The sequence below is a fragment of the Sceloporus undulatus genome, chromosome 5 (genome assembly GCF_019175285.1).
Source record: "Sceloporus undulatus isolate JIND9_A2432 ecotype Alabama chromosome 5, SceUnd_v1.1, whole genome shotgun sequence".
NCBI lineage: Eukaryota > Metazoa > Chordata > Lepidosauria > Squamata > Phrynosomatidae > Sceloporus > Sceloporus undulatus.
Genome location: NC_056526.1, coordinates 141,495,387 through 141,510,272, shown reverse-complemented (window position 1 = coordinate 141,510,272; position 14,886 = coordinate 141,495,387). Strand labels below are relative to the sequence as shown.

The 14,886-nt window shown below is 39.6% G+C and overlaps 1 protein-coding gene across 1 annotated transcript in view; it reads left to right on the top strand.

Moving 5' to 3' along the window:
- Nucleotides 1-14,886, top strand: part of RAPGEF2 (Rap guanine nucleotide exchange factor 2) — a 226,347-nt gene that overhangs the window by 73,359 nt on the left and 138,102 nt on the right. The window contains 2 exon segments of the mRNA XM_042469076.1: nt 3,522-3,592; nt 7,723-7,779. Coding sequence (XP_042325010.1) covers nt 3,522-3,592; nt 7,723-7,779 — 128 coding nt within the window.

Genomic DNA, 14,886 nt, shown 5'->3' with positions numbered 1-14,886 from the left:
TCCTCCTTTTTCTGCCTTGGCTTCTCTTTCTCTATAGGCTCCTCTTATCTCAGCGTCCTCCTTTTTCTGCCTTGACTTCTTTTTCTCTATAAATGCCTCTTATCTCAGTGTCCTCCTTTTTGTGCCTTGGCTTCTCTTTCTCTATAGCTGTCTCTTATCTCAGTGTCCTCCTTTTTCTGCCTTGGCTTCTCTTTCTCTATAGGTGTCTCTTATCTCAGCGTCCTCCTTTTTCTGCCTTGGCTTCTCTTTCTCTATAGATGTCTCTTAACTCAACGTCCTCCTTTTTCTGCCTTGGCTTCTCTTTCTCTATAGGCTCCTCTTATCGCAACATCCTCTTTTTTCTGCCTTGGCTTCTCTTTCTCTATAGGTGCCTCTTCTCTCAGCGTCCTCCTTTTTCTGCCTCAGTTTCTCTTTCTCTATAGGTGCCTCTTCTCTCAACGCTTTTTCAGTATTTTGTGTGCTGCTCCATTTGTAAATGTAGTCCAGGGTAAATGGGTAAACAGGGCTAAAAACATCAGTGCAGCTTGAATGTAATATAAAGACCAACCTCTTTATCTTGACTCTGTATTCCAATTCAAAAATTTTGGTTAAAACAGGAAAGACAGAGAGAGAGAGAGAGAGAGAGAGAGAGAGAGAGAGAGAGAGTTTCAGGAAGCCAGTATGTTTTCAAATATGGGGAGCAATCATTACTACTACGAAATGCATTGCTAGGAGTGGGAAAAGTGAGTCCCACAAGCGACATACAGTGTCTTTTTTTTATAGTTTCTGAGGGCCCCCCAAAGTCCTTAGATTTCTGTCGAAAAATCCCCCATGCCTCCAAATGCTGTCTGGTGTGGTTTTAGTTTACACCCTGACCCAGCCATAAAACACTGAAAACCATAAAAAACAAACCAAAAAACAAAGTCCCCTACAAAAATGAAAGCAGAAATAGACTTTTGAGTTATGTTTAGGACCTATGTTCAGCCAATTTTCAGAAGAAAATACAGTAGAAGCAAAAATTGGTCTCAGCCACATTGTCTTACCTACCCTAAAACTTTCCAAGAGTACACTCATCCCTCCACATTTGTGGCTTTGAATTTTGTGGATTTGATTATTGACGGATTTTATTAGTATGTTCTCTCTAGGAATCTCTAGGTCCTCGAGTGCAACTTTATGGTCAACTGTAATCAAAAGTCGCACTTTAGGACCTAAAGGTTCCTAGAGAGAACATTCCACTAGGCATCTGTAGCTTCTCTAGCGTAATTTTGTGGTCAATGTCTGACAGATATTGACCACAGAGTTGCACTGGAGGACCTAGAGATTCCTAGACAAATTTTCTCTCAGGTAATTGTTATTGAATAAAACAATTCTGCATGTTTTTGTTGTCCTGATAAATGTATTGCCCATCTACCGATTTGAGATTATTTTTTCCTTCATGGACGGGCATTGCTAGCTTCCCCCATCTCACCATGGATATTGTTTTAATTATACTTTGCCAGGGGAGAAAAGAATATTTGCCATATGTTTTCAACATTGTATTCTACCATGGTTGCATTTCTTGGGTCATCCCCTTGGGTCACATATGCCCCCTAAGACCTCAGTGCTTCCCCTGCAGCCCCCAACACCAAATATTTCATTTTTTCAATAAAAGATCTCCTGACTTTTTGAGGTGCAGGGAAAAGTTTCCCATTTTCTCCCATGGATTGTTTTAACCAGGGGTGGGGGACCTTTTTAAAAACCAGAAGGTACAAGGGATTTTTAAGTTTAAAAAAAAAAAGGGGGGGGGATGTCTTCAGGTGCAACCCTTTCAGATCTTGTGGAGATGTGTGCAGACCTCTGGCCTCCAAGTAGACTATACCTGTCTATCATCCAAAACACACTACAGAAATAATCCAGTTTGAAACATTAAGTGTCCTGGCTCTAGCTTTAACCGTTCTGCTTCAGTGATAGGGAATCCTGGGAATTATAGTTTAATGTGTCACCAGAATTCTTTGACAAAGAAGGCTAAATGTCTCACAAAACTACAGTTCCCAGAATTTCCTAGCATTGAGCCAGGGCAGTTAAAGTGGTCTCAAACTGGATTATTTCTGCAGTGTGTGTTGCACCTGTATGATTAAACAGAATAATTGTGGGATAATCATTTGTGGCTTATTATCTGCTTCAATCTTCTCCATTAAATAAGATGTTTAAGGTATCATAAATCTTACTGGCTTTTGTGTTGTGTTGTGTTGTGTTTTGTTTTGTTTGGTGCACCAGATTAGCATGACTGCTTCTCTGGAAACTCTCACAGAGCTGTATAATATTGCAGAATTTGGAAGATAAGAGTTGTGAGCTACTGAAAAATTCCTTTTCTGATGTTGGTAAATGGCAGGGGGAGCTATTTCCTAATAGAAGCATAGTCCTTAGTGCTTTGTGGAATAGCTTTTCAGGAATTCACACCTTCTTCAATGCAAATGTGCAGATTGCCTGATAATGAATGATGGCAGCTTTGATGCAGTAGCTTGAAAAATGTTTGCACAATTTTGATCTGTTTCATAGCATTCCTGTGTCTAGAGTGGACAGTTTCTTTCAAGAGTCTTAACTTTGCACATACAGAGAACAGATTATCATAGGATATAAACACATTTTTCCTGCCCCTTGTTACTTGTAAGAGCAGCTACCGATGAAGATAGCTTTGAAGGGCTGGCACTTACATTACAGTTAAATTATAGGTTTGGTAATAGTGTTGAGAATAACATTTGGAAATTAAATCCCAATTGATAGTAACATTGTAGTTTGTAACATACATTTAAGATTTGTGATGGGGTGTAGTAGTAGTAGTATAATATGTAAACAGTGTAATCCTTTAGTTAGAAATCTTGTTTTCTCTTCTTGTCCAGGGGTGAAAAATATGTGAAAGAACATCCAGTCTTATGGAACTGTGAAATTTCCCCAGAGTTCCAGTAATACTCTTTTAATAAGACCTATTTATACATGTTATGAAGTGGGCTGTTGGCCTCTTTTATGCATATATAGCTAGTCCTCAATTTATTTTTAGAGATTGTGTCTGTATAATATGCATATGGGAATTATAAAAACTCTCTTGTTAAAACAGCTTCACTGTGTACCAATTTGTTTCTGGGCTCAATTCAAAGGGCTGGTCATGATTATTCACCCTTATATAGCTTAGGTCTTGACTATCTGAAAGTCTGTATCTTCCCATATGAATCTGCCAGAGTTTTAAGATCTAAAGGGGAAGTCTTTCCCTAGGAATCATCACCCATCGCTTGGTTCCATCCCTTGGTGAGGACATGAGTGAGAGCCTTCTCAGTGGCTACTTCCACCCTCGAACTCCCTCCCTTGGGAGGCTAGGCTGCCCTCCTCTTTGCTTTCCTTTCGCTGGCAGGCAAAGATCTTTTTGTTTAAGAAGGCTTTTAATGTGTAAGCAGGGGAACTATTTTATTTACTTTTTAAACTTTTGTATGCCTTTTAAATGAGTTTCTGCTGTTTCTATGTGGTGCTTTTAATTATAAATGTTTAATGTTTGTTTCCTTTTCTTTTAGGATTTGGAGATAGTGTATTCTTATTTACATGGAATGGAAGCTTTGTCTAATTTGAGAGAACACCAGCTCAGGTAAACTATTTAATGATAATATTTCATTTTGTTTTAAGGATGGCAAAATGATTAGGCCTCAAAAGGAGCTGCTTTACTTGGAAGGTGTATTGTAAAAAAACAGTGCTTGGTTGCTTAAAGCAAAACTGTATGAATTGGAGATGAAGACTGTGCCAAGGCAATACCATATCTCCTGATTTTTTAAATAGTTACAATTGGCCCTCTTATCCTTAGGAATTTGGTTCCAGGATCCCCTGTGGATACCAAAAAACGTGGATGCTCAATTCAGTATTTAAAATTTAGAATTACTTGTGAGTGACTGTAGCCAGGCAAAGAAGTGATCCCATTCTTTCTGTTTGCAGTGATTCTAGTCTTTCTTTCAAAAGGCAGAAGCAGCAGCTGACATGCTTCCAGGGGGAAGAAGCAAGTGCTTGGAGTGTCCTGCTGTCTGTCTTCCTCTTGGTTGATGGAAGTCAGTCCCACCACAAAGCCTCAGCCAGAATTCAAACCCCTTCCTCACTCACTTTCCCGGCTATCCACCTCCTTGCCCCATTTTTCTATTGTTTATCCGCCTCTTTGTAGCAGTCTTGTGAGGTCAATTGGCAGGAAGGGATTTAAATTTTGCTAGACTTCCTGGTGGGAAGATGGAAAGGGAATGAGGAAGAGGTATAAATTCTGACTCAGACTTTGTGGTGGGAAGGTGTGAAAGGGAGATAGGAAGGGATTTGTGTATTTTGTTCTATTTTGTCTGGAAGAAGACAGTCTTGATGCAAAGGTGAGCCTCTTTTGGAGAATGTCTCTGCCACTGGAAAAGTCCCTTGTATAGATACCACTGGCTTTATTTCATACAGGATTGGCACTAGGAGAGAGCATTGTTAGTTGATCTTAGGGACTGGGCCATTAACATAGGAGAAGGCACTTTGTAAGATAATTGCATTCAGGTAGGTCAGAGTTTTAAAAGCAAGTTTTGAATATTTACAATAGTCTTGGAAGGGAACAGGTAGTCCTCCCCCCCCCCCCCACCACACACTTAACATCCTTACAGTTGTTTTTTACACTAATTTTAGTTTCTAGACCAACTTTCAAGGGAATCCCACATTTCAGTAACCCAGTTGGGTAGTTATGAACATAAATAACTGATAATAATTGGTGAACCACACACAACCTTTACAAGGCATTCTGTGTCAGTGGGACAGAGCTAGATCCAAGTCTTCAAGTTGTGAATATTTTCTTTCAGAAGAAATACAACCTCATCTATTATTAGGTGACTACTGGCTCCCAGTTATGGGCACAAATATGAACTAAGTATGTGATGGTAGAGGGAAAGATAATATTTTTGTGTCACATATTCACAATATTGTGTTGGGGAAAACATGAACAACTATGATTTTCTAATACTGTTCTGAAATGTCAAATGTCAGTACTGAAAACTTGCACACATGATTGAAATAATTTCTGTAACACTTCACCATTTTTAATTGTTTGTTTTAATTAATCAATAAAGAATATTTTCTAAAAAACTCCCAAAAATAAATAATTTCTGTTGGACAGAAATTGGGTATCTGTACCAGATGGAAACTGGTGTTGAATCTTTCCTTCTTTTGTTTCAATGTAGGTTATGGGTAAAGTGTTTAAAGTTACAATTAGACCATTCTGTAGAGGTTAGACCTTTTGGGAGTAGAATCTATTAAGCACTTATAAATGTCTCTTAATTTAATTTACATTTTTTAAAAACTAATCTCTGTTAAATACACAGAAATTTGTCTTCTCCTCCTCTTCTGTATAGAGCAAGTGAGTTAACATGTTACTCTGTATGTTGGTCTGTTGTTGAATTGCAAGGCCTCAGGATGTCTATTTAATTAGTGATCCATGGTCTGCTGGGAAACTCCCCTGACCCTGAAATTCTGGACCATGCCAACAACTGTCGGGGAAGCCATTGAAATCCATAAACACCTAGACAATTTCAATAGGAAAGAAGAAACCCTTAAAGTAAACAAAATTTGGGTACCAGTCCTGAAAAACACCAAAATCAAGACCCAGCAAGTTCAAATGAAAACCACCCAGGATCATTTCCTCTCAGCCAAGGGTCACACAGTATATATACCCCACTCACTTCCATGCCAGCATTCCCTGAAGATGCCAGCCACAGATGCTGGTGAAACGTCAGGAATAAGCTCTTCCAGAGCATGGCCATATAGCTCAAAAACCTTACCAAAAAACTATCAGAACTAATAGTTGGGCAAAATCTAATTTTTAGTTCCACTCAGGTAGGTTCAAAGAATGAATGCGACAAAGGTCAACACATAAGTCCCACTGCATAATGGGTTTACTTTAGTTGGGACTAGCAGTAGTATTTAGCCAAATGAATACATTTTTTTCCTTCCTGCCTCTTGATATTTGTGCCCCTTTCTATCTGAAATCAGTTCTATAGTTATTATTATTAAGATATGAAAAACTGACTCATGTTAGTGTGGATAGAGTTTGTGCTCTTGTTTAAATGACCTTATTGTTTTAGATTTTTAATAGCTTGATCATATGAGCTGCAGCTCAAAGAAAAAGTCAAAGCAAAAAGTCAAAGCAAATCTTTGGTATAAAACTGCTTCTTAGAGCCACAGCTGCTGATAGAAGTGACAATGGGGAATCCTCAGTTTTTCTTACAAATCCCAAAATCTGAAACCTGTTTGTTAATCTTCTGATGAATCTTTTAACTATCAGTTCTTTGGCAGCCCTGGAATAGTAAGTAAATGTATTAACTTTTCCAGTGTTAATATATGATTTGGAGCTACGGGTGACTTGAAAGGCTTTTTGCAGTAGGAGAGCCCCAAGGAATGTAAGAGTCTTCTTGGAACTGAAGAGGAAACATTTATTTCAGGAAAATATGAATAAGAGCCTGTTGAGTAAATCTGTCATACCTCTTTATTCCTGCCCTCCAGTTACCCTTTCTGTTTTCCAACTAGGTTTGCATAAATTAGTCAGAAATTTGATAGTCTTAATTGAGTCATGTAATTATTGTTACCATAAAAACAAGATGTCCAGTTGTAAATTTAGATCCTTTCTCTGTGTAATCTGAGATAGTTTGAGCACTTTGTATATTCTTTATTTTAATATGATGTATTTTATGGGATGAGACCAATTTAATATAAATTAATCTTCAGATATGAAAGTGTTGACAAGTAATATGAAAAATGACATCTGAAACAATAAGCATGAGGAGAAGATGCTGGCAAGCCTCCTATCTGGAAACTTTAATCAGTTTGTTCATAAAAATTTCCTTAATATCTTAATATCCTCATTTTTTTAAATTCTATGGTTCTTTTGTTTTAGCTGTTGGCATTTCACATTTTTGCATAACGTTATCATCCTCCTTTCAAAATTCTCAGTATTCCTGTATATATAACTTTCTTTAAATACTGTCATAAAACAGAAAGCTTATCACTCTAATGATGAATTAGCTTTTCTTAACTGTTGATAAGATATTTGACATTAGAAATAATTGCAATTGCATTTAGTGACCAGTGGTGAGGGGCACTGAATTTAATTCATGTTACAATTAGTTTGTTTGTTTGTTGTCTGCCTTCAAGTCGTTTCTGTCTTATGGCGATCCTAAGGCAAGCCTAGCATGTGGTTTTCTTAGCAAGATTTGTTCAGAGGAAGTTTGCCATTGCCTTCCCCTGAGGCTGAGAGAGTGTTACTTGCCCAAGAGCACCCAGTGAGTATCCATGGCTGAGCTGGGAATCGTACCTTGGTCTCCAGAGTCACAATCCAAAACTCAAACCACTATGCTATGTTGGCTCTCATGTTACAATTACAATATTTTTTTATATTACAGTTACAATATGATAATTCCTTTTGAGTACAGTACAGAGATCAATCATAAATGAGAGTTGCACATAATATTTACTTTCTACATATTTATTGTGTCATGTGTATAAATTGCCATAGTGCAATCAGACATTAATGACATTATTGGTTTTCAGATGTATTGCTTTAATGCAACTGTAAGACAGAGGATTGCTAGTAATAGTGAACATATTTGGGGTAAATTATTAAAAGTACACAGGATTAAAGAGGCTAATCATAACAACGAATGCTAAATAAGATTATTGTATGAATGAAACTTTTAATAATAATTTCTTTTCTTTCTTTTACAGAATGATGTGTGAAACAGTGAGATACGAGAGGCATGAAGCCAATGAAGTTCTGTACTAGTGAGTGTGGCTGACTTTATTTTTATATTGTTTACCTCAGCTAACAAAGGTGATGTGCTCCTGGGCATTATTTCTTTAATAGAAAACATGGTACTAGAGGCAGATATAACATGGAAAGAATAAGGATAAGTTCCTAGACCACCTAAAACAAAACAAAACTATTCAACATGTTTGAGACAACTTTGGATTCAAAACTAACTATACACACATGTGAAGTGAAACAACCAGGTCAGCTAAGCCTTTACATAAGTAAATATAAACATTTGAAACTTCTTAGAATTGACATTTTCTTTCACCAGTCTCTATTTTTTAATGATTTCCTCTTTAGTGATCACATCTATAGATTACACTTTTAAAAAACTCTCTAGAGGTAGCTGGTGAGGCAGGCATATTTCCTCTCCCATTCTCTTTCTATTTTGCTGTTCACACATGCACAGTGAGAGATGCTGGGATTAGCTGTTTACTTTGCCTGTTGTATGCAGGCACACACAGCTATTCTAAGATTGGTTAGAGGAGACTCCTGTTCTTTTCCAGCTAAGGTTTTTATTGTATTATTTAATGTAGATGTTCTGGTGCAAGCCAACACGGAAAGTCTGTTTTTCTCAATCCTCCTATACCACCCTACCAATGCAGATGCAACTATAAACCTTCCAACTAGATAGAGGAAGACACACACACACACACACACACAAAAACCTTTGGCTGCATCTGCACAGCAGAAATAACCCAGTTTGACATCACTTTAATTGCCATGGCTCAACACTGTGGACTTCTGGGAATTATAATTTGTTTTGCCACCAGAGCAATCTGATGGAAAAGGCTAAATGTCTCACAAAACTACAGTTTCTAGAATTCCATAGCACTGAGCCATGGTGGTTAAGGTGGTGTCAAACTGGATTATTTCTGTAGTGTGAATTTAGCCTTTGTAAAAAGGAGCTTCTTTGCTGGAGGCTTTGTTAAATGAAGTACTCCTGTTGTTGCTTTCAGAGAAAATAGCAGATTTTGGGAGCTCTTGGTGGATGAGAATGATATAATTTGATAAAATGACATAAATTGATAAAATGAGCTAAGTGGCAGTATCTAAGATACGTTACGGAAAGGCTTTCTGCCCAATAACATTCAGTAATATAGTTGTCCTAATGCTGCTTTTCCTTTCTTTGTCTAATATTGATAGTTTTTCATAAGTGTGTGTGTTTTGTGTGCCTTCAAGTTGTTTCCAACTTATGGCGACTCTAAGGTCATAGGGTTTTCTTGGCAAGATTTGTTCAAAGTGGGTTTTCCATTGCTTTCTCCTGAGGCTGAGATCATGTGACTTGCCCTAGTTCACACACTGGGTTTCATAGCCAATATGGGAATCAAACCCTTGTCTTCAGAGTCATAGTCCAACACTCAAACCACCATGCCACGCTGGCTTTCCATAAATTTTAAATAGGGCAAAATATTCATGCCTATTGACTGCATTTTTAGTAAACATAGTCGTTTGAAAGCCTATACAATTCTAGTGCTATGTGTCTATAGTATTTGCTATGGAGAAACATGTTGATGTTTTTATGAAATCATGTGTTTGAGATTGGAAATATCCTACTGTGATTATTTTTAATTTTAATGTTGCCCTTTGTATCCATACTGGATACATACTGGGGAGGGAAAGAACTTATCTGTCTTAAATTTATGTCAGTTTATCCGTTATATCTCAGTTTTATGCTAGGCATTTTTGTGGTATTTGGCCAATCTGCTTGTCAACAACTTCATTTAAGGATTTCATGATGGTGCAAACTGATTTACCACCACATTCTGGCTTAATCCCTCTGTGCTGTCTTAAGTGCCAGTTAGATTGTTTCGTGGGTCACACTGTAGATAAACTGCCAGCATTGTGCACTGTGATCCTTCCTGTTTTGACCATGAACAGTTTGTTTTCTTTACTGCCCTTTAGTAAATCCTGAGGCTTTGAAACTGGCTCCTAGTATGATCAAGCTATACATTATTGATTGGCCTATTTTCCTCTTTGCCAGTGTCAGAGTGCTTGTGTTCTCCCATAGGCAAAACATAATATATCAATATTGAGAAATTATGACTGTAATTCTGTGCATAGATATTTGGAGGAACTCCCCATTAAATGTAGAAGATTTTGCTAGAAGTTTCTTAGGCATGAGATAGAAGTCAAAATGTCATAGGCCCCTGTATACACAAGCAATGCTCTTCTTTAGCATATGAAAAATTCTGGAAGTCTAAATGGAAATAATGGACAAGAAATATTGTCTTTTGAAGAATGGTTTCACCCTATAGCCTCCCAGAGGGCACACAGTTTGGAGAATATTATCCACCGAGACCAATTTCCCAGCCTCAAGTATTTATTAAACTATAAGGATTTTAAGGGAAACAGGAAGTGGTTTTGTAGCATGTCAAATGGAAGTTTTCCTTTCCCCAGAATCCTTTAAGCTGTGAGAGACTTCATCTCTTTCCAGGGTAAAAATTTCCAGTGTGGTAGTAGAAACAGTTGAGCCTGGAGGGTATATTTCCTTTGCCTACTATGCAGTAGCCAGGTCTGAATTGAGAATAAAGGCAGGTTCCTTTTACCAGCTGAAATGTGGACAGGATAACCACCATCACTTTCTGTCTGTACTAAGAACCCATAATGATGATAAGAATTGTACTAAAGGCAGAGTCTCCTTATATGGAATTCCTAAATCCAAAATAAGCAGAAATCCAAAATTATCCACATGGATGGCCAGGATAACCACCTTGACTTTAGGATGGTTCACTGTATACAAACTTTGTTTCATGTACAAAATGATTAAAAATATTGTGTATAAATTACCCTCAGGATATGCATATAAGGTGTATGTGAAACATAAATGAATGTTATTTTTAGATCTGGTCCTATCTTTAAAATATATAGAATCATAGAATCATAGAATCGTAGAGTTGGAAGGGACCACAAGGGCCATCCATTCCAACCCCCTGCCATGCAGGAAAACACAATCAAAGCATCCCCGACATATGGCCATCCAGCCTCTGTTTGAAGACCTCCAAGGAAGGAGACTCCACAACACTCTGGGGGAGTTTGTTCCACTGTCGAACAGCCCTTACTGTCAGGAAGTTCCTCCTAATGTTGAGGTGGAATCTCTTTTCCTGCAGTTTGCATCCATTGCTCCGGGTCCTGGAGCAGCAGAAAACAAGCTTGCTCCCTCTTCAATATGACATCCCTTCAAATATTTGAACAGGGCTATCATATCACCTCTTAACCTTCTCTTCTCCAGGCTGAACATCCCCAGCTCCCTAAGTCGTTCCTCGTAGGGCATGGTTTCCAGACCTTTCACCATTTTAGTTACTCTCCTTTGGACACACTCCAGTTTCTCAATGTCCTTTTTAAATTGTGGTGCCCAGAACTGGACACAATATTCCAGGTGGGGCCTGACCAGAGCAGAATATAGTGGCACTATTACTTCCCTTGATCTAGACACTATACTTCTATTGATGCAGCCTAAAATCACATTGGCCTTGTTAGCTGCCGCATCGCATTGTTGACTCATGTTCAACTTATGGTCTACTTGGACTCCTAGATCCCTTTCACACGTAGTTTCATTCAGCCAGGTGTCCTCCCTCCTATATGTGTGCTTTTCGTTTTTCCGCCCTAAGAGCAGTACCTTACATTTCTCCGTGTTGAATTTCATTTTGTTAGCTATGGCCCAGTTTTCTAGTCTGTTCAGGTCATTTTGAATCTTGATCCTGTCCTCTGGAGTATTAGCTACTCCCCCTAATTTGGTGTCATCTGCAAATTTGATAAGTATGCTCCCAATCCTGTCATCCAGGTCATTGATAAAGATGTTGAATAACACTGGGCCCAGGACAGAGCCCTGTGGGACCCCACTCGTCACTTCTCTCCAGGATGAAAAAGAGCCATTGTTGAGCACTCTTTGGGTTCGGTCAGTCAACCAATTACAAATCCATGTAACAGTTGCCTTGTCTAGCCCACATTTTACAAGCTTGTTTGCAAGAATATCATATTGTTGGGATCCTCTCTTTTCCCTTTTTTTAAGATGGGGACAACGTTTGCCCTCCTCCAGTCTGCTGGCACTTCTCCTGTTCTCCAGGACTTCTCAAAGATTATTGCCAATGGCTCCGATATTACATTTGCCAGTTCTTTTAATACCCTTGGATGTAGTTCATCTGGTCCTGGAGACTTATATTCGTTTAGGTTAAACAGGTATTCCTGTACTATCTCTTTGCTTATTCTGTACTGAAATTCCTCTTTTCTGTCCTCTGCTCCATTATCCTCAGGTTGAGTTCCCTTTGCCTTTTCTGAGAAGACTGAGGCAAAGAAAGTGTTGAGTAATTCTGCCTTTTCTCTGTCCTCTGTTAGCATTTTGCCATCTTCTGCACGCAGTGGCCCTACCGTTTCCTTTTTCTTCCTTTTGCTGCGGACATATCCAAAAAAGCCCTTTTTGTTGTTCTTAACCTCTCTAGCAAGCCTGAGTTCATTCTGTGCTTTGGCTTTTCTGACTTTACCCCTACACAGGCTCACTATTTATTTGAATTCCTCTTTGGTGATTTCCCCATTTTTCCATTTCTTATACATGTCCCTTTTTAATCTTAGCTCAGTTGAAAGTTCTTTAGTCATCCATCCTGGTTTCTTGAGACATCTCCCATTTTTCTTCCTCGTTGGAAGTGTTTGAAATTGTGCCTTCAGAATCTCCCTTTTAAGAAACTCCCATCCATCTTGAGCTCCCTTCTCTTTTAGTATTGTTGACCATGGGATCACACCCAATATTTCTTTAAGTTTACTAAAATCAGCTTTCCTAAAGTCTAGAATGTGTGTCTGACTATGCCTGGCTTCTCCTTTCCATTGTATAACAAACTCCAGGAGAACATGGTCACTTCCAAGTCATCCTTGTTGGTTAGGATCAGATCTAGAATAGTTGAACCCCTTGTTGCCTCTTCCACCTTTTGGACAATGAAATTGTCTCCAAGGCAAGTAAGGAAATTGGTAGACCTTGAGGATTTGGCTGAGTTCGACTTCCAGCAAATATCAGGATAGTTGAAGTCGCCCATCACTACTACATCTCTCCTTTCTGAATGTGTGGTTATCTGTTCTAGAAAGACATCATCCAATTCCTCAGTCTGACTTGGGGGTCTGTAGTAGACTCCCACCATAACATCGTTGTTTCCCTGCTCTTTAATATTTATCCAGATGCTCTCCACCTGGCTTCCAGGATTGATGTCCTGAATCTCTTCACTGATGTAAATGTCCCTGACATATAGTGCTATTCCTCCTCCTATCCTGTTTGGCCTATTTCTCTTAAAAAGGTTATACTCCTCTATTTCTACATTCCAATTATGAGACTCATCCCACCAGGTTTCAGTGATGCTTATTATATCATATTTGCTTTGTTGTGCTAGGAGTTGAAGTTCATCTTGCTTATTTCCCATGCTCTGTGCATTAGTGTAGAGGCATCTAAGACCATGTGTTCCCTTTACTTGCTGCCTGTGCAAGTTATTTTTCCTCCCACTGTTGGGTCTTTGCACTGTTTGTCTTGTTCTCTCTCTGTCAGTTTGACTATCTTCTCCAGCCCTTTTGCCCTCCAGAATACAGTCTCCCTCCCCCACATAACTCAGTTTAAAGCCCTCCTGATCAAATTCTTGAGGCTATAGGCAAAAATGTTTTTGCCAACTGGCGTGAGATGCAACCCATCCCTTGCCAGAAGTCCTTCCTCATGGAACCGCAGCCTATGATCCAAGAATCCAAATCGTTCTCGGCGGCACCATCTGCAGAGCCAGTTGTTTACATCCGCTATTTTCTTCTTCCTTCCTGGACCATGCCCTTCTATTGGGAGAAGAGAGGAGATGACAACCTGTGCATCCACCTCTTTCAACATCCTACCTAAAGCCTCATAATCCCTTATGATATTCTGAAGGCTATGCCTTGCAGTATCATTGGTTCCCACATGACCTAAAAGAAAGGGGTAATGGTCAGTAGGCTTGACAAGTCTTGTCAGCCTCTCTGTCACATCACGGATCTTTGCCCCAGGGAGACAGCACACCTCCCAAGACATCTTGTCAGGTCCACAAACCACTGCTTCAGTGCCTCTCAGCAAAGAGTCCCCCACGACAACTACACGCCTCCTCCGAGACTTAGCAGCGGCTGTTCCCTTTGATGGAGCTCTCTGGGTCCCCTGCTCTGTCCCTGAGGTCTGTCCCTGCTGTTGTTCCTCATCATCCCTGATAGTAGAGAGAGATTGAAATCGATTCTGTAGCTGCAAGCTTACAGAACGTTCCTTGGTTTGTGTACTTCTGTGTGTGACCTTCCTCCAACTATCTACTTCTGTTGTGTGTGAAGTGACCTCCTCCTCCCCAGCAACTTCCTCTGTGTATTTCCTGTCCAGGACCATCTGGTCCATTCTGGTCAGGAAAACCTCTTGCTCCCTATGATGCTGAAGTGTAGCGACCTGGGCCTCCAGCTGCTGTACTTTCTCTTCTAAGAGCTACCAACTTGCACTTGGGGCAAGTGAAGTTCACCACTTCTCTAGGCAAGAAGACAAACATCCCACAAGTGTTGCAGGTGACTGCAGCAGGGCCTTCAGTGTCCATACTGAGAAGTCTAAAGGAGACAATGAAACAAGACTGTGTGCTTCCCCTGCTAAACTTGGCCTTTGTCCCCAAGCTCTGGCACTGAGTTAAAGTCAGCTTCTCCTCTATTCTCCAAAACCTCCCTTACTATATAGAAAAATTAAAATTTGCGCGCCATTAGGTGCGCGCCTCTGCCAGCCTTCTGTAGAATTTAAAGTTGAGACTCCTCCCAGCAGTGACTCCCAGAATGCAATAATTCAAAGTATAAGGTTAGATCTCACCAAAAGCACATGGAGAAGAAAGCCAGCCCCTTCCTCCTTGAAGGAAATGAACTAGAATATCATTATGTATATGCAAATACGCCCTTGCCTTACGCAGGGATTCGTTACAGACCCCACTGCCTAAGGCAAGTTCTGTGGGTGCTTGTGCCCCATTGAAACTAATGGGCCTCATACACATGATGCGGTGTGGCGTGCGCACCATTTCCTCTTTGTTGCACAGCTTTCAGCATAAGCTGAAAGCTGCATATAGTGTACCTGC